The sequence below is a fragment of the Nylanderia fulva genome, unplaced genomic scaffold (genome assembly GCF_048542155.1).
Source record: "Nylanderia fulva isolate GAGA-0341 unplaced genomic scaffold, ASM4854215v1 Scaffold11, whole genome shotgun sequence".
NCBI lineage: Eukaryota > Metazoa > Arthropoda > Insecta > Hymenoptera > Formicidae > Nylanderia > Nylanderia fulva.
In genome coordinates this window covers 3,446,252-3,465,569 of record NW_028189302.1, presented here as the reverse complement: position 1 = coordinate 3,465,569, position 19,318 = coordinate 3,446,252, and the positions used below count along the sequence as shown (strand labels likewise).

The window sequence follows — 19,318 nt, the reverse complement described above, 5'->3', positions numbered from 1 at the left end:
TATGTGAAAATTAGAAATTGCAATAACTCTATATCGATACTCTCGCGACAGTTAATCATCGACCTTTCAATCATTATTTCATCGACAAACATTAGAAAAACTGTCGAAAAGCCACGTATTAACCCTTAACTCTGCGTCAAGCAGTGCAACCTCCGTACCCTCTTTTATCCCCCGGAACGTAACCGGAAATCCCTCGCGCCAGCCGAGCGGCCTGATACTTTCACGAGCAACAACGCGGAGGCGGCGGATGGTGGAGGCAGCGAACGCGGTTTAATCAAGGAAAGGAGGCTGAGGTAGATGTAGGGGGTGAGTGGATGGAGACGACGGCGGATGGAGGGACAAAGCATGAGGGGTTCCCGAAGGAGGAGCATAAGGAGAGGGTGAGGCGGTCGAAGAGGAAGAGAAGAGGGAGGAGGAAGGTAGTGGCGGCAGGACCGGAGGAAAAGGGGTGGCAGGATGCGGGTGGAAGGTAGAGGTTGTGGAACCGTGGATCGATGTGTCGCCCGTGTGTCCAGCAGGTCGCGAGCGCTTGCGCTCTGACGTCTTCTCTTTCTCGTTCTCCCTCTTTCAACGTCTATCCGTCTGCGTATCCCTCTGCTCTGTCCTCTCCCTTTCCTCCGTTTAGTGTCTAGTTCGGGTCCCTGATTCGCCGAGAGCGCGGTGACAACTCCTCTCCGAGTTTGTCACTCGACGACGCTCGACTCCCCCGCGTGACCTTTGTCACCCTTCCAGTGTCACCCTTCCCTGAACGCAGCCGCGCGCATCGCGCTATATTGTTCCTTTCCCTCCGGCACCGTGTCGCCGACGTGTCCCTCTGCAGCCTGTGACAGATTCTTCCAACCGTCACCGCCTTTATGGGTGGGGCTCTCGTTGGAAGCCTGTTGTCCTCTTTTCATGAAATTTTTTTCAAGTCGGGTTTGAGAGTGGGAGAATGGAATAAAAGAGAGAATAAAATGCTAATGCATATACATGTACATATAGGCCAAGCATAGGTCGAGTGAAGCTGGATGTCAGCGAGATGATTTATTTTGTCTACTACATCACGATAAGATGTTCTATATACAATGTGATACATACATGAATTTAGAAAATACGGTTGCTTTCTGCGAAAACATTTGCCACACACTTTGATTTATTTAATATTTAACGCAAAATAAAAATGTTTAATGTAAAAGTATCTATATTAAAATTTGTTTCTGCCATAATATTTCATTCAATCATTTTTGTTGCATTTTTTGTTTGATCAATTCATTTTCTTTGTTATTAAAGAAAAAGAAAATGTTATATATATTTCGGTAATATTTTTTATATATAATAAGGACGAAAAAATATATATTCTCAAATGTATAAAATAAGAAAATGAACGTGAAACGAGAAAATAATCGTATCGATTTCTTAATCAAATATATTATGGCGCTTGAAAACCAATTTAATAAATGCCACTAAAAATATTTTATCATTTTTTTTTCTAAATTAAATAATCATTGCCAAATCATATGAAAAATATCTGTTTCACTGATTTGTAATACATACTCTGATTAGAGCTCGTGATAATTATCATTTCCTTGCGTCGCAGTCATGCGATGACGGTCGCGCGAATGTCACCCGAAGTGTCAGCGAATCAGCTGACGTTCTACGTTAGGCACTTCCCCCGAATTAAGAACGAAGATATGTATATTGGATTTCCTCGCCATGCTGTACTTCCGTCCTTCTCGACTCAGAATGTCGTTGTCCCATGTCCCCACTACAGACCAACACCGGCGACAGTCGGGATTGGCCGACAAAGGCGAGATTGGGGACAGGGCGTGGTTGCTCTCCATTGCGTCTTTCGATAATTATACAGCTCGAAATCGTTCGAATTATTTGCACAAATTTATAGCCATGAAAACATCAAATTACTTTTTTTTTATTTAACATCTCATTAATTTTTTTAATCAACAGTAAATATTTTCATAATATTAAGCAAGATTCTTATATTCTATTTTATGTCCCTCATTATTTGAATACTTTTACATTAATACTAGATGTGGCGTACCATATAATACTTACAATGCAATCGTACTTTTTAAGTTTTATAAAAAAATTTTACATGTCGTTAACATTTGCTCCAATACTTAAAAAGTTAAATCCGTGCTTTTCTTGTCGCCGTCACGATCGAGAACGCGAAATTCTTTCGATGCCAACGTTCTATTTGGAGCTGTTCCACCGTAATATAGGATAACCATTTTTCGAGACTAAAGTAGTCGGCTTTTAACACGCCATTATGCATGCACATAAAGGAAATCGAGTTTACGACAGGATGAAACTTGAATTAGGTCAAACACGGGTACGCATTCACGTCCTGGAGTTACGTTAGGTGAATTTAGAGATTGGAACGTTCTTTCAGTAATTTTTTTCAAGTAGAAACGAATTAACTAATAACTAATTAATCAAATTAACTTCAATGTAAAACGCGAGAGGCATTTACGTTCAAAATGTAAGATCGAGATCGGATTGAATTTTTACGTCCTATATTTTTCGTGTTACACAAAATTAAAGATCCCGCTTTCAATAGAATCAACTTGCAATCGTTTTGTTGTTTTAGATTTCGAAAGGGACGAGCATACTGCTCCAGACTTGCGTGCGTTAAATTGGCTATCCGTTGCTAATAGGCGTTGTTTCGCCACAAACGCCTCTGCGTTCGCTTCTTTATTTATCATTCCTCCCTTATTTAAGATATTTTACTTATTTATGCAAAACTATATTAACGTTCCACACCAGTTCAATATACCATCTTACGCAGCAAAAAGCAATAATCGATTTTTCATTACTTATTATAATAAATAAACGTATATGGCAGTTGAACATTTCATCAAAATGGGTGATTTTTCGACAGTTATCCTAATGATATGTCGATGAAATATAATTATTGAAAGGTTCAATCGATGATTAACTGTCACGAGAGTATCGGTAAAGAATTAAACGTTATTAAGAAACTGCAATTTCTAATTTTGACATATTTGATTTTAATTTTAGACTTTTATCTATTATATAAATAATGGAGTTTTGAGCTACATTATTTCTTAAATTTGATCAACATTATTAAAACTATTCATCTCTCTTTAGACGTAGAAAATGCTTAATAATCCGTTTAACGAACACAGATGAATAAATAACGAAAAATAAAGAAGCGAACGGATCCGCTGGAATGCTCGTCCATGGTGGAGCTTAATCGGGGGGGATTTCGCGATTTACAGCGTGGAACCGATGTACTCGTCGTTCGTGGTCGCTTATATACAAGGGTCCGACTGGTACGCAAGGTGAGAAGGGCGAGACAAAAGAGCGAGAAAGAGAGACAAAAGGCAGCAACCGGGGGCGTGTTGAAAATGCTCTCACGGCAAGCCGGCGAGAGAACGAGCCAACGTGGGCCTTGCCGTGTCGCGGGATAATTGGGACACCGTGTATTATCGTTTGCGTGCCATATACGCGGTGCGCGGTGTGTGATTGGATAGGCGGAGATGGGTCGCGCGAGATAGCTGACCCTAACCAAGGTGGAAGACCGACTGCGGGGGTATATCTCGGAGGACCATCTTCTCCATCTGCAGCGGCGTTACCTATCTACGTCACGGTTGATGCATGGCGTGGGCGTTCCTGCGTTCGTACTCAGGGGTTCTCATTTAATTATCGGCCAACCCCGTCGGCCTTTCCTCCCCCGAGATGCACGCGGTGTGAAATTTGCCTCCGATCTAGGAGGACAAAAATATTCTCCACCCTCAAAATATATCCCGCGTTTGTCTTCAACATATTTTCAGATATGTTATTCGACACATGTGCGAAATTCGCATTAAAATTGAGAGCATTCGATTTGTAATTATTTTATAGACATAATGCTATACTATAGTCGCGAATAAGAATCCTGTGTTTCTGGCGCTTTTTCTGTCGACACGGATCTTTGGAAGGTGTTAAATTGGATTTCTCGTCCAACAATCTCTCCTTCTTCGAGCGAGATTAGTCTGATCGAGTCTCTGCCGCGATATATTCGAGTGAATTGGAATTGGAACTCGCTTGTCCTCCTTATCCACCCTGATACCTTGTCCAATCGATGACCATTATTATTGATCCAGAACTGCCAATGTCGTTGACTCGAACAGTTAAAATCGAGAATATTGTTATAAGACTTTTCGTTGCCAAGTAGAATTATATTATATAATTATTTCATCTACAGCTAACATAATTTTAATTTTATGTAGATTATTATTTTGGATCTCCTTAATTAATTATAATTGATGCATCAATCACGAAGATGGAAATGCCATCCAATGATAATGGTAATCGATATCGATAACAGTATCGATATCGAATTGGAGAGGTATAGGAGTGGAAGAGGAGAAGTAATTGGATCTTGTATTATATAAACGTTTAGTGATTCACACATTTTCAACTCGATCACGACTCATTATCTATTTTATTTATACGATTTTGTATTAAAACGATCTCTTTTAACAATTATTATCGAAATATAATTATTTATTATCGAAATATCATTAGAGAATTATTTCACACACTGAAGAAAATAAGAATTTGTTATTTAGACTAAACCTTTCAATTAAATATTATCTTGTTAATTGAACGTATAAAAATAGTTAAATTAAATATAACATTAAATCTAATGTTCAATTAACAAAATAATAATTTAGTTGAAAGGTCCAGTCAAGTTGGCAATTCTTTTTTTTTTTTCAATGATACATGCTAGATCGATTTAGCAGCTAGTAAAGAACAATTATTAGTATATATGGTGTTTAAGTCGTCGTGCTTTCCTCGAGCCGGGAGTTTCACTCGAGTTCGAATCCCCCTCCTGATCTTATTCATTCGCCGCTGTTGCACACGGCCGATTATAAATCATGACGTTTGGCGGGGCCCTTTGACGACCGCGGCCGCGAGTACAATATGTGGCGATTCCTGGGCGCGTGTGAACGTATATATGTGTGCGATCATCCCCGAGATGGCGGGTACGACGAGTCAGTCCTATATACGCACGCATATATGTATATGACAGGCGAGGGTGGGTAGAGAGCGGGTGGCGAGATGAGAGTCCTCATTAACTGGTTATTAATAGCTCGGCCTGCTCATATTAATGACAGACGCATCTGCTTCTTATATATCTACCTGGCGTGTATATACGTATATACCCGGAGCCTCTCTTCTCTCTCGGCTCTCTCTTCCTCGCCTCTTCGTCAAACGGTCGACATTTTTAGCGTATTCTCTCTTTCTCTTGCGCGCACGAGCTTTGATCGTCTATCTTGTTAAGTTGTAAGTTACAAACCGCACTGTGGATAATAATTATGAAGATACAGTCTTCTCGAACAAAGAAGACAATAGCGACTTTGAAATTAAGGTGTTTTTCCGTAGGACGTAAAACGGATGCTGCGTAAGCAGCTAAATGTAGACTGCGAAATGCAAGCCGATGAGCCACATATACTTCCTCCTTCAGTTCGTTCTCTTATATATACGTAATCGTCGGTTCATCTCTATCGAGCGATTTAACGGTGCTAAATCATCCGTATGTAACGGAATACCGATTGCATAAGACTGATTCGTACCGAGATATAATTAACGCAGCGAATGACGTTTTTATCGAGCTCCCCTCATCAGCGTCAGATCGGCGCAGAATGCGAATGACTCGATCTACTTTGATTACTAATTCGACGCGCAGTATCGAGCCTCCCAGGTCGATGTTATCAACGAGTCGTTATATGTTCCTCGTCCGCAATCATCGGCCGATTAGCGTCGCCGATGGGAAGATCGCGAGTCTACCTCTCCGGTGGACCAATTTTACTTTAATCATAATTGCTCTTTTATTTATATTAAAGTTTTATTTTTCTGATCTCTCTCTTTCTCCGTCTATCTATCTCTCTTGCCGAATCTGATTAGCTTCAGGCATTGACGAGTCACCGTTCGCTTCTGGTGGTACGAAACGTGATAAATCGTGGCGTTCGCGGGGACGACGTTCAGTAGCCTCCCGATGTAGCTCGCGTTCCCCAATTTAAACGGTATTCAAGGCGACACAAAGAGCCTCGGTAGCTCATATGTCATCGCGCGCGGCAAGAGTCCGCGACGGCTCGGCCTCGCCGCTTCTTTTGTCGGGGATCTTACACGGCCACGGCGCGATAGATCCGTGAACACCGTCGACATTTAAGCGCGCCGTCAGCCGAGGCGCAAAGGAGGCGCGAGCGAATGCTAATTGACGTTACTGACGACGCGTCGTGTGTGGTCGAGCGTTTATTCAAACCGATGCGTTCTGTTAAGCGCATACCGACAAAAATTCACGTCTGTCAAAACGTTTATCTACCACTTGAAAATTTAAATTTTTATTTAGACTGCATTTTTTAAATAGGAGTGAATATAAAGATTCAAATTTATAGCTGCGGACTTTTATGCGAAGATTACGTTTGCAGGACCTATATTCGTAACGCAACTCGGCGACTAGTAACACTCGGATGGAGAACGATGGATGATCGCAGCTGTTGGGGAGGACGATACCAAAACTCGGCAGCTAGCCGAATCTATGCAAGGGCTGTTATTATCCGGTACGGAGCGAGGGAACCGGAGGAACGCGCCACGTGTAATTTGACGTTTAGCGATTTAAACGTTTGTCTGTGATTACCGCGACACATCTATAATCTACGCGCGCACGGTCGGTCTCTCTTCATAAGGGGCGCCTTATATGTGCGTGTGCAACGCAAAAGACGCAGCAGCTGCCTTCATCGACCGGAGGTGAATCTCTCTGGCGGGCGGATTCTCTCTTTCTATCTCTTCCATCCATTTTGTCGATCGCATCTTTTTTCATCGCCAAGGCGCTCTCTACGCCTGGCAGTGTGCCGGCGCTATCGCCGATGTGAATCAGAATTCTATTCGTAATGGGAGTAGCGTTTTGGTCGTGTTCGAGTGTTCCGCCAGACTCTCCTTCGGATAAAAATGGAAATCAAATTACTGGGCTAGATGCACAACCAAGTGAACGACCGGTTTCGCCGAGTGAATGACCACTGAATCTATATAAGCTTATCTATCTGCGATCACATACACACGATATTGAATCCGAACACTTCTGACACGGTGGAAGACGATACTTTCCAAGGTTTATCGTTCGCTTTTATGATTTCATAATGTTTAATACGTGATAAATAGTTACTGCAGAGGTAGTCTGTAACACTTTCATTTTATGCTTTAGGCTGCGAAAAATTGCCCCTCTCGAAACGCTATCACTTAATTAGTATCTAAACTTGACTTTTATAAGAAATGCATCTAAATGTGTTTTATAATTATCATTGGCATTCGCGATTTTATTTTACAAACACAAAAGAATAATAATCTCCTAATCGTTTTCAAAGGGTGCACGAATCTCGCAACGCTTCAAGTTCCATGAACAAGTGTTAATTTCGATTCGACGTTAGTCGAAATTCGTCGAAAATTATTGGGGCGCCTACAAATTTACTGCAAAACTTTCCTCGTGTTCGCATCTTCGAGGTATCGCAGCGACAAAAACATTCGGGGCCCGCGTGAGACCCTTCGGTCGCTGTTGATCTCGTCAGCATCATTCCGTGCTCTATGGTGCCGGATATTTGGAGGATCTGAAAGAAAGAAGAGAGGAAGAGAGAGAGAGAAAAGGGCTGGAACCCGGCTTTCTCGCGACCGTTGGCGTGATACCCTTTTTCGACAACGACCATTTTCGAACGGCCTCGCTTCGGTATCACACGCTACCCCCTTTTCTCCCCCCTCAATACTCCTTACCTACCTACCCCCCAATCGCGCTACGCAGACCCGAGTTCGGCGTAAGTGCGAATTCATTTTTTTTCCCTCGTTTTCTTTCGTTGGGCGGACGTGATTACTGGGAGGCCGAGGAGTTCTAAGCTGCTGCTCGTTTCTCCGGACATTTCTGCGGAGGAGGAAGAGAAGAAGAGAAGAAGAAGGAGAAAGAGATGGTTGTTGGGATGCTGCGCGAAGAGGAGCGAGAAGAAAGATGCGCCCGAGTATATATACGACGAAGGGATGGGGAAGGACTGGAGAAAGAGAGAAGCGGCAGCGATCGGCGGAGGGTCGGGGGTGTACAAGAGCAGAGGTTACTTTTAATGTCTCGCGTCACGCAGCCCAAGGCACCGTGAGCCTCGCCTCGTCCTCCTTACTAATTTGGCGCCAATTTCCAGGCAACCTCCCGAGCAAAAACTAACCGAACCATATACCGCTCTCCTGCTCTCTCAACCTCCCAATCCCTCTTCCAGTCCACCTCTCGCGGTATACGTACACGTGTATATACGCCGTGCACTTCGACGCGGGGCTCTGATTAAATGCTACTTCGCCGCGTTCGAGTCGTTCCCTCTTCCTCCTTTCTTCTGCTCGCAGCCTCTTTTACTCTCTTTCTTTCTCTCTCCCTCGACGGCGCGCGGTTTCCCACACTGCACGAACGATGTGATACGAGACGGACGGCGGTTGTTCGTCGCGCAGCACGTGTGCGTGCCGGCTACGGAACGACCGAGTATATACGCGTATACGCGGATGATGCTCCTTTGGCTCTTCGCCGCGCTCTTTCCGTCTCGGAGATCACCATTTTTTTCCGCCGTCCTCTCTCGGGGTGCGCGCGCCTTTCCCGGGAGTCAATGCACGAGACTCTCGCAAGACTTCAACGTTAAACACGAATGCACCAGCGATCATGCACGCATAGCCTACGTGTAGGATATCTCAACTATCGGGATGTATATCTGGTCTTCCGCGTAAAAGTAAAAAGCTACAAAATGTCGTAAAAAAATTCAAAACTTTAAAATTGAACCTAAAAATATATGGGATTTTTTTAAATAATAAAATGATAAATTAAAAATCCAGATTTTTTTCATATGTCAAATTGGAGAACTGTCATTTGAGGTATTCAAAATGAGGCGCCCGAATGAAAAGTTACAGCTAATTTAAATAAAGCTACAAAATATCGTAAAAAAATTCAAAACTTTAAAATTGAACCTAAAAATATATGGGATTTTTTTAAATAATAAAATGATAAATTAAAAATCCAGATTTTTTTCATATGTCAAATTGGAGAACTGTCATTTGAGGTGTTCAAAATGAGGCGCCCGAATGAAAAGTTACAGCTAATTTAAATATCATGTGTAAAAACGGATAGGGGATGATTCTTCTCCATGCAAGGTGCATATGATGTAGCGTCACCACCTCCCGGATTCCCACGCAAGTCGGTTTAAGCGCCGGGAAGACGATGCCACTCGTTCACCAGTATACTCGTCGATAACGCCGATCGTTGGGTTATGCAAATACAAATCTCAGCGGGCGTCACTTTAATGGCGAAACGACGCCGCGAACGAAGCGAGTGCTCTCTTCGGCTGCGGATACGCGAGGATACGAGATCAGACAGTCTCAAGGTAGGCAGTCAGTCAGTCAGTCAGATTGCCGGTCAGAGAGGGCAGCCAGGACCAGGTCGAAGGGGAGGGAAAGAGAGAAAGGAAGGAAGGACGAAATCGAGAGGGAAAGAGAGAGAGAGAGAGAGAGAGTGAGCGAGGGGGAAACTCTTGGCAGGCATCCACTGGCAGTATATCACGTGGCAAGGATAAGTTTTTGATCGGGCCTCGCTACGGATGACTCCCTGCTGGTTGACCTCATCACGCCACGCTATGGGGGTCTTTATAAACCACCATCGACTTCGCGTATCCTAATCACCTTTTGTCTTAAGCCTGCCAAAGTCTTTCTTCGAGACAGAGACCGTGCTGATCCTTCTGTCGAAGGAACTCGATATTTGTTGTCGTCACCGATGTACACTTGAACCATCTTCTTGCGGTACCAAAAACGCGAAATTATATTCGTAGGAGATTACAAGCAAATGTGGATAACGAGAAACGTTTTATTTTTACACTACTAGAACAACACAAGTGCGTGCTACGCGTTATATGTTGTAAATAATTATCATACATTGTATCCTCGATTAATATATATTTTGACAGAAATCAGCTGATAACTGTTAAAAATATTAATCGAGTTTAAAGTATTACATTTTATATTTAAAACATATTATTATTTTGATTTTTATAACATATTATTATTTTAAAATTTAATTAGCAAATTAATGTTTTAATAATCAGCTGATATCTGTTAAAAATTAATAAAGCGTTGATTTGCTAATTAAATTTAAAAATAATACGTAAAAAATGTTAAAACAGTAATATGTTATAAATAGTCTGTTATAATGTCTTATTCGCGATTAATATAAATAAATTATATTTTTAATCTAAAAATTGTTTACAACAAACACATCGACAACTAGTGATTTTTTATATACAAATCTAATTTTTTCAACAAAATGCTTAATTTTAAAAGCGCGGATTCTTCATTCTGGATTTCTAATTTCTTGTATAAAAAATTTTAGTTAGATACTTATTTCCTTTTGTTTCACAAGCGCTGCTTTATTGAGTTGAATCGATAAAGTGTGAATGCCTCGTTTCAATGGGAATAAATCCATCTTCCGTCAGAATCTTTTAATGCACAGTTAGATAATAAATATGAAGGATGTTGCCGGAGAATAGTTGTCACTAGTTGAATTGAGCAGAGACAACAGAGGCGCAACAGTTAAACAGGTAATTCTCAGTTGAATGCCTTCGTCGTTAGTAATATGTTGGACGAATGAATGGACGTCATATTTTTCTATCTTTTAAAAGATGTTATTTGCCACCGACATCCCTAAGAGAACATGCATTTAAAAGATGTCTATAGGGCATCCAAAAAATGTAATTACATCCACGGTACTGTTTTTGAAAAACAAAATCTTTTATTAAAATGTAACGACAATAATTTGTACAATATCATATTACAGTATATTAAAAAAAAATTGCATGAAACTAATAACAGATCTATTTTCCATTATACAACATCCCTAACAAAACACATGTTCAAAAGATGTCCATAGCAAATTACGAATGCTATTTTAATTTTGTCAAGAGTGCAATATTCAATAGTTAAAATTCATATCTAATATACGAGTACTTGGCGTAAAATATATATGTTTAACTGATTCGAATGAATTTTTTTATTATGAAAAAAAGCGTTTATGTAATGTAATGTTGAACAACTGTGCTGAGTTTTCGGGATTTTACGTTGTTGCTCTCACAATAGAGAACAATGGAAACTTTTAACCCCATAGGAAATTAGTCTCGAATATTGCCTAGGGCGATAAGAAGTTTGTCGATCGTTCAATCGAGGCAGCAGCGTTGAATAATATGCCTAAAAAAATCTGACCAAAAATATTTGTTGTGAAATTAAAAGTCAACATAAATTAACGATATAATTATAAGCAACAAGTCTCATTTATTTCAAATTAATTAAATATCGAATATAATTCGAGAAGTTTTGCGAGTTTTATTTTTATGAGAAAAATGTAAAGAATGTGACAAACATAAATATTGTCATTTCGACACAATGATATTTAGTGAAATTATTTTATTATTTATCAACATACTTTTTAATTTTATTTTACAACAATTATATTAATGATCGAGCCATTAGTGCTGGTTTAATTTGTTTGCGATATGTTTCTTTTTTTTCGGTAGTTGTCAATGCAGTCATAAGTTCTTCTAGGTTATATAATTAATTAATAATTTTATTATAATTATCACAATTGTTGCGAAATATTCAGTTAGATAACAAATGGATTCAGTTATTGGTTATTCACCCTGCTGGATACGCGGCGGTAGAATCGAGGAAATAATTTGGATTGGCAAGGACGTGCTTGCCTGGTGCACCGGCTTGTACATTGTGTTTTTTCACATCGTCAAGAGACGGCAGACATTGCGTTGGTGCTGGAACAATGCGACCGGCGACGGTGCTCGTTGCATATCCGGTCACGTGTCTTCACCGATTTTCGCCTTCTCCGAGAGATCGCTCAATCCGCGAATCTTCGTTCTCGCATATCCCTCGATGACGAAGATCTGCGAGTGCGTTCAAGGATGCGAAAGCGGTTATTTGGCGATCGCGTTCACGTCACGCGATCATCTCGTGTCATTAGGCTCTTACCCGAACTTCCCGATGATCGTATGGTGCTGGAGAACGGGCGAGAAGATCGCGATCGCGAACACGTCTATACGCGACGAAGTCGGTCAGATAATCATGATAACTCCGATGGGTCGCACTGTCATCGGTCAAATGGGAAAGACCTGCGGAAAGTTGCTCACCTGGGAACTCGATGTTGTCGGCAAGATTGTTATCTTAAAAGGCATGCGATTTTTCAAGATAATTTTAATCCTTCCAAGTATATATCTCATTGTCAGTTAAAGATCTTAACATATGCAATATATGTATATCTTTGCAAAGATCACGAAGTGAAATTACCGGGGGAAGCTACGATTTTCGGTATCAGCTGGCACCCTACGTCGGATCAACCTTTATTGGCCATCACCGATAGAGACGGTCACATATATTTGAGCGACTACGATGGCACTGACATTCGTCGCATCGTTGTTTCTCAACGCTGCGGAATCTGCGAGAATGTCGAGATGCCGGCCGTGTGCTGGTTTCGCGAAGGGATTATTCACAGGACGACCTTCTGTCAAATTCGCTATTTTAAGAAAGAATCGAAGACTGACACTTGGCGTAAGCAGTGGTCCGTCGAGTCGATCTACAAGCCGAATATTCTGATCTCGCATCCCTTCAGGAATGATTGGCTCCTATACTACACTCTCGAAGGATACCTGATGCAGATGCTCTTCCCTGAAGATGGAAGCATCGTACCAACCATCCACAGATACTTGCACTATGGCGGTAAATATCAGTTCGTCGATTTCCTGTATCCTTGGTGTCATCATCTCGTGGTGACGGACGAACTCCAGGAGCTGGCCATCCTCGAATGCTATAGCGGTAGCGAAGTGTCGAAAGTAGAGCTCGAAATGGAAGGCGTTATATCTGCTCAAACGTCACATCCGGATGATCCATTGATCGTCGTTATCAGCGATCAAGGCGAGATGACAATTCTGGGTGTCATTAATCCGGAACAGCCAGCAATATTGTCATATTTTCGTCTTCAGAGAAAACCCTTGGATCTCATAAAATTTTCTCCCTCTGGCAAGTAAGCTTAAAATAATGTGTATCAGTTTTATAAAATTTGTAACATCTTTAAATATATACGCTGTTATGATAACAATAGCCAAAGATTTTTAATAAAGAGCTTTTGTTTTATTTTTATTTTATTGTGTATCTTTATGAAATCAGTAAGATGTATTAAATATAATACTATATACAAATAAAATTTAAAAAAAATCTTACCTATTTAATTTCTAATGAAATGGAGTATGTGCATAAATAAAATTGAAACACGTGAGAATGTTCTTTGTGTATCAGTATTGTTTCATATTATATTTCACAAACTATGATTTTCTATTACGTAACCCTTAATTTTCCACGTTTCGTTCCCATAGGCAAGAGGGCAACATACATATACAGAGAGAGAGCCGATATAGGCTCTCTTTTAAATGTACCTCTTGTCAAACGTATTTAGTTTCGAGCGATAAACGCGCGTTATTTCAACGGATTATACACCTCTCACTGGTCGATTTATGTTGCCGGCAGATTCCTGATCGCCGCGCAAAAGGATACGGGCAATTGCTATTGCATAGACCTGCGGCGCGACAAGCCATTTTGCGTGATCGCCCAGATCCGGACGAGGAGGCGCCTCGTCGACGTGGTGCTGGACGACGACGAGGCGCGTGGGAGCCTGAAAGTGCTCGCGCTCTACGTCAAGTACGAGCCTTTTTCCGCGGTGGGTCATCAGCTTCTCGTATACGACGTGTCGTACAAGGACGCGTCACGACAGGGTCATCTGATCGACAAGAACCAAGACATGGTGACGCTTCCCGCGCTTTTCTACGAGTTGTCTCACGCGCCCGGAGACCACTCGTTGTTAATAGGCTCGCCTTATCTCAAACGACAACTGCACGCGGTCAGGATGCAGCGCGATTTCAAGGTCACGACCTTGATAGACGCGGCGCTCACAGGTCACCACGTGCGGCTCGCCCGCATCTTTGCCGATCGACGTTGGATCGTCACGTGCGCCTACGACGGACTGGTCGTCGTCCGCGATAAAACGATACGTCAGATCGTCGCCGCGGTGCCGGCGCATCATAGACTCGACTCAGGTAGCCGAAGGGCGATCATCGATTCCACTGGTGGCAAAGTGGTCACTCTCGGTCGCGACGGTTCTCTAATCGCGATGCACATTCCTCGTAAGAATAGAAAGGTGTGTTTCAAATATACAGCTGGCGTATGATTAACTTTTAACTCATTTGCATTTTATTTTATTTCTCTTTCCACTGCTTTTTATTTATGAAACAATCTTGACGATTCCTGTAGTGTAGGAGAACGAAGCATTCACGAGCAGAAGTGTTTATTCAATGAAGTACGAAGAGCAGAAGAAGAAGATACTGTCCGATTACGCTTCTCTGGATCCGGCGATTCGTTCTTCGTTGACCCGTGCCAGACAGGATTTCCCAGGAGTCGACGAGAAGGAATGTGGATCCTGGGAGCAATGGCGAGAGGACATGCAACTGCAGGAAGAGACAAGCTTCTACACCGCGGAGAAGGCTGCCATTATGAGGGATCTGGAAGTCTTGAAAGCCACCGTAACACAGCTTCTCGACGCCAACGAGACTTGTCCGGAGATAGAGAGGCTGCCGATATCCGCGTTCGACTTGAACAAGGCGGATCGCGATCAGAAATTGAAAGCGGCCAAGGACGAGCGCGAGGATGTTCGCATGGAACTCGAGCATCTCTGCGCTTCGACGGATCGCGTGGCCAGCTGGATAAAGGAGACCTTCTGGGATCCGCAAGTCGTGCTCGGTCGGTCGATATTTTCCTTCCGCAGGTGACCTGGAAGTGACGAATTATCCACTCGTCGAGGGAGATCCGCATTTCAAGGACCATTTGCAATGGGCGCACTTTGCCAAGGATTCGATGCGTAGCATCGTGGACGACACTTTTCAGCCGTGGCGTAATTACACGAATGAACAGCTTCAGGTAGAATTGAGCAAGCCCGTCAGGGTGTATCGCGAGGACGAGAAACGCAGGATGGATGTGTTTCTCGAAGACGAGGAGCGCGAGATCGATCCCGAAGAGCTGGCGGAATTGCGAGCGATGGAAGGTATAATAATGATGGAATCTTGCAGCGTTACATCGATTCCCGGCGTCTACATTTTCGCGTTTTATTTATTGTAAATCAATGCTTTATACATCTAAGTAATGATTCTTTGTACACTGATATTTTAATGCTTCTCTATTTCTTCCCCTTACATTTTGCAGCATTTTAACTTTTTTTAGAGATATATACTTAATAAAAAATTGAATGTGACTTACAGAGGAATGAAAGTAAAAAAATTTAAATTGAACGCAAAAGGTTAAGAATTTTAATTTTATTTTGCATGAAACTCTGCGAGACTTGTAATTTTCCATTTTATTCGATTAAGCCTCGCTAATCGCCTGGAACTCGTTCGCAGGCATGACGACGCATCGCTTCGTCGAGCAATCGCCTTACTATTACTCGCAGATGGAGTCTTACGGGTTCGCGCACGTGACGCTAGACGATCGTTATCTGATGCACGATTATGGCAAGCTCCGTGCCTACTTCAACAAGCTCTTCGACGACATGTACGCGGCGAAGGAGCGGGAAATGAGCGCAATACGGGAGAGAAACGAGAGGATACGTCATATAGATTCCGAGTTGAGGATAATGTTCGGTCAGAGCGTGCTGCGGGATCCTGTTGATCCGCAGTGGCATCTCAAGGTAAATACGAGATACGAACATTGTTTCTATCGGGTGTCCCAGAAGCCGCGATCTTAATTGCCAGGGAACGTGAATCGATTTTTTCATAACCGAAAAATTAAAGTAAATTCTTTCATGAGAAAATAAATGGTATCTCCCTCCTCTCTCACTACTTGGAAAATAATGACTGAAAATAAGCAAATTACAATGTGTTTAATTTGTATAATAATTTTATGAATAATTGTGCAAAAAATATTTCCTGTCATAGTATCCAAAAATTTTACAAAGTTTATAATCTTAATTTAAAATAAATCTTTTTTTTGTATATCATAATTTAATAAAAATATCTGCAATAACTATAATTTTAAATAACGATAACTACGAAATGCGAATACGATATTTATTAGGAAAAAGTAGAAAGCATCATTCAAGTGCTTCATCAAGAGGTCAAAGCAAAGCCGTACAGGTCACCGTCGCAGCTGGAACTTTTGGACAGACAAGCACTGGAAGACGAACGTATCAGACAATTGTTGCTGGCCGATGATTTTCGCGAACGCGCTCTGATGAAGATGATGGACGGCGTGCTGGAAATTCGTTGGGAAGAGACTATCAAAATAGATGTCCGTAAACCCGCATGCATGACTGAAAAACAGCCGGAGCAGTACACCTCTGACGACATCAAGGCCGTAAAGAAGTACGAAGCGGATATGGAGGTTCTTCGACAGGAGCGCGAACGTTACAAGAGGATGCTCGAGGCCGATTATGCCAAGATCAGTGTACTTCTGCAAGAAGGCATCAACAAGTTTGACACTAAGCTGAAAAATTTCTATCAGGTCTCTCTTTCTCTCCCGTCAACTTTTCTGACTTTTCATTATTAAATTCATCAATGACATAGATTTATATCAACTGAATATAAATCACATTCATTCGAATAGTCTCGTCGTTTGCTTTATAGATAAAGTTGAAAGTCGAAGCGGCGTTGAATCAACTAAAGTTGCGCCACATTCGTGGTCGTTTACGAAACCTAGCGCGAGTCGAGGCTGTGCGAGAGGACGACAGGGTGAAACGAGAGATATCCGAGAAGCGTCAGTACGAGGTTGTGCTTCAGGAACACTTGCGGAGGCTGCATGACACTTATCAGGACATGCTCGCGCAACACGACGCGCTCTGTGCTCGCGAGAAGACGATGACGAAGAAGCTGCAGCACGAATTCGTTGGAAGTCTGTCGAGGGTCAGCATCGAGCTACTCGAACAGCAGTACAAGCGAAGACCGAAGGTGTCCTTGAAGAACATCGCTGCCAGCGATCTGCTCACTCTCGCGCAGCACCTTAAAAATCACACCAAGCCAGCTTATTTGCCGACTGATTGCACGGACTATTCGAAGATCCTCGAGAGTCTTGACGTGAGACCCGACGGGCTGCCGCAGTCGATCGACGCGAATCACTGGAATCGCTTCATCCAATCGCGTCGCCAGAAGATCAACGTGGAACTAAAGATCAGAGCTCAGCAGCTGGAGATAGCCGTAGTGGAGCAGACGATCGCGACATTCGAACGCAAGATCGAAGCTTGCAAATCAAGCGTGGGTCTTCTCAGAAGTCGATTGAAGAAGGCGAGGGACGAGCGAGTGACGAACGAGCAGGACGCCGAGGTGCAACTGGTAGTCAAGAGGGGTCAGGTGGAGCTGGAACTGCAGGGTGAACGACGCGACACCGCGGACGCAGTTTTGGTGTCGCGCAATGAAATCGAGCGAGTTAACGAGCACGTCGTCGCCGCGGGAGCGCGCAAGCTGGACGTCCTAAAGCGTGAGATCGACTTCCGCCATAGAATATTGTCGCTCGAGTGGGAACATCGTTGCCTGAGGACGCGCTTCAAGGAGCTGAAGGAGGATCTGCACTTCCTGGAGAACGTCACGGTCACTCGGGACATGCGAATGTACCTGAAGAGGAAGGCGAAGGGTCTGCGCGACGATAAGACCGCGGTGCGTCTCGAGAGGAAAGTCGAGCTTTCGAAGAAATCTCTGGATAAAGCCTTGTCCAAGGAGATGAGTAAACTGGAGAATCTGCGAAAGAAGATCGCTTGCGTGAAGAAGAAGAACGCCGAGCTCGATCGAACTGTCACGGAGATGAACGTGGCGAGATGGGAGCTGGAATATCAACGTGACATCACTGGAGAAACGAGACAGTGTCAGCATATGGATCGCAAAATGCGTCTGTTTAAGCAGCGATCCGAGCTCATGAAGAAGCTTCAGGATAATTACGCTGAGCTGTTGGTGTTGCAGATCGAACACGAATTACTACAGCTACGAACGTATCCTATGTTGGAATACTCCGAGCCATTGGATGATAAAGGTAAATTATGTTAATTTATTAATTTGTTGAATTAAGAAGACAAGCTTTGAAGAAAATAGAGAAGAATTCAGGAACTTGTAGGTATAACAGGGCTTGCAGGTAAGAAAAAAAGAACTGTTTTCAAGATTCGTTTCTTTTAACATAACACATTATATGTGTACCATTTCTCTTCATTAAAAAAAATTAATATTGGAAGGATACATAAAAAAGATGTCTCTAAAAGGAGTTTTCCCGTAATATATACTTATGGCCTTCCTTTGGGTCTTAGCTATAAAAAAGAATAAAATATTATACGATCAAATTATCTTAATCTTGGTCGAGTAATTTAATTAAGTTTATAAATAATCGCGACGTATCTCGCACTCCCAGAAACTACGGGGGATGAGCCACGCCTGTATTTTTCGCGCGCATAAACTTAGCGTAATCTCGCGATCGCTAATTTCGCAATCACGAGGCGGCGGAGCCGGGGCCCTCCTAAACTTCGCTAAATCACGATCAACGTGGCCCGATTTAATCGACGACGTTTCACTTCGCCCGTCTTATACAAAGGACAAGCGGCAATTTGCACCGCCGGCATAAATCACCCGGCGACCCGATCTCGATACATAATGGGTGCCGCTCTCGCGGTCTACGCTTTTTTTCATCATAAATAACAGTACTAATAGTACACCGGCGAGATGAATGATGCGGTCATGGCGACGGCGAGCTGTGGCGGCGAAGACGAAGGATCATCGGGTCGTCGCAAAGTGCGCGTATACGAATCAATTTAATCTGGGAAATTCCCAGGTGGTCCCTCTTTGGAGAGAAAAGGAGCGAGAGGATGAGGAAAAAGTGGAGACTCATTCCGCGACGATTAGATCCGTCGTCGGCTTTAGACGCAGGTTCTCTCGATTTTTCACGAGATCTCGCGGTCTCTTCGGGATCTCCAAGATCAGAGTCCGTGGCCCTGAAAAAAAAAGGGGAGCAGAGTCCACCGTGTTGTTGCGCGACAGTGTAAATATATTTTCGGCTTAATAGCGATATGATTTTTATTAATGGAGACAGTTTGTACGTGGTTTATTCTTCGGCGATTCTTCTCTGCGGTAGCGCGAGAAGAGAGAGACCGATATCCGTGACACTCGATCGATTAATCATCGTTCTGCCGTTGACGCGGACACAATGCCGCCGTTGTCGTGGAAGAAGACGAAATTGGGATGGTGGA

General features: G+C 42.8%; 1 protein-coding gene across 1 annotated transcript; it reads left to right on the top strand.

Annotated features, from left to right (window-relative positions):
• Window positions 1-11,670: 11,670 nt before the first annotated feature.
• Window positions 11,671-18,215, top strand: LOC114943148 (cilia- and flagella-associated protein 43-like). The gene is made up of 8 exons (XM_085487930.1): window positions 11,671-12,235; window positions 12,334-13,084; window positions 13,585-14,251; window positions 14,370-14,875; window positions 14,973-15,151; window positions 15,504-15,790; window positions 16,177-16,602; window positions 16,725-18,215. Exons 1-8 carry the CDS (start codon window positions 11,671-11,673, stop codon window positions 18,129-18,131), a joined length of 4,788 nt encoding a protein of 1,595 aa, XP_085344056.1. The 3' UTR covers window positions 18,132-18,215.
• The last annotated feature ends 1,103 nt before the right edge of the window (window positions 18,216-19,318 follow it).

Bases quoted from the DNA above. Each gene is read 5' to 3' on its own strand.
- LOC114943148 (XM_085487930.1), top strand. From the start codon at position 11,671: ATGGATTCAGTTATTGGTTATTCACCCTGCTGGATACGCGGCGGTAGA. The intron at 12,236-12,333 runs GCATGCGATTTT...ATCTTTGCAAAG, and splicing joins CAAGATTGTTATCTTAAAAG to ATCACGAAGTGAAATTACCG. The intron at 14,252-14,369 runs GTGTGTTTCAAA...CCTGTAGTGTAG, and splicing joins TTCCTCGTAAGAATAGAAAG to GAGAACGAAGCATTCACGAG.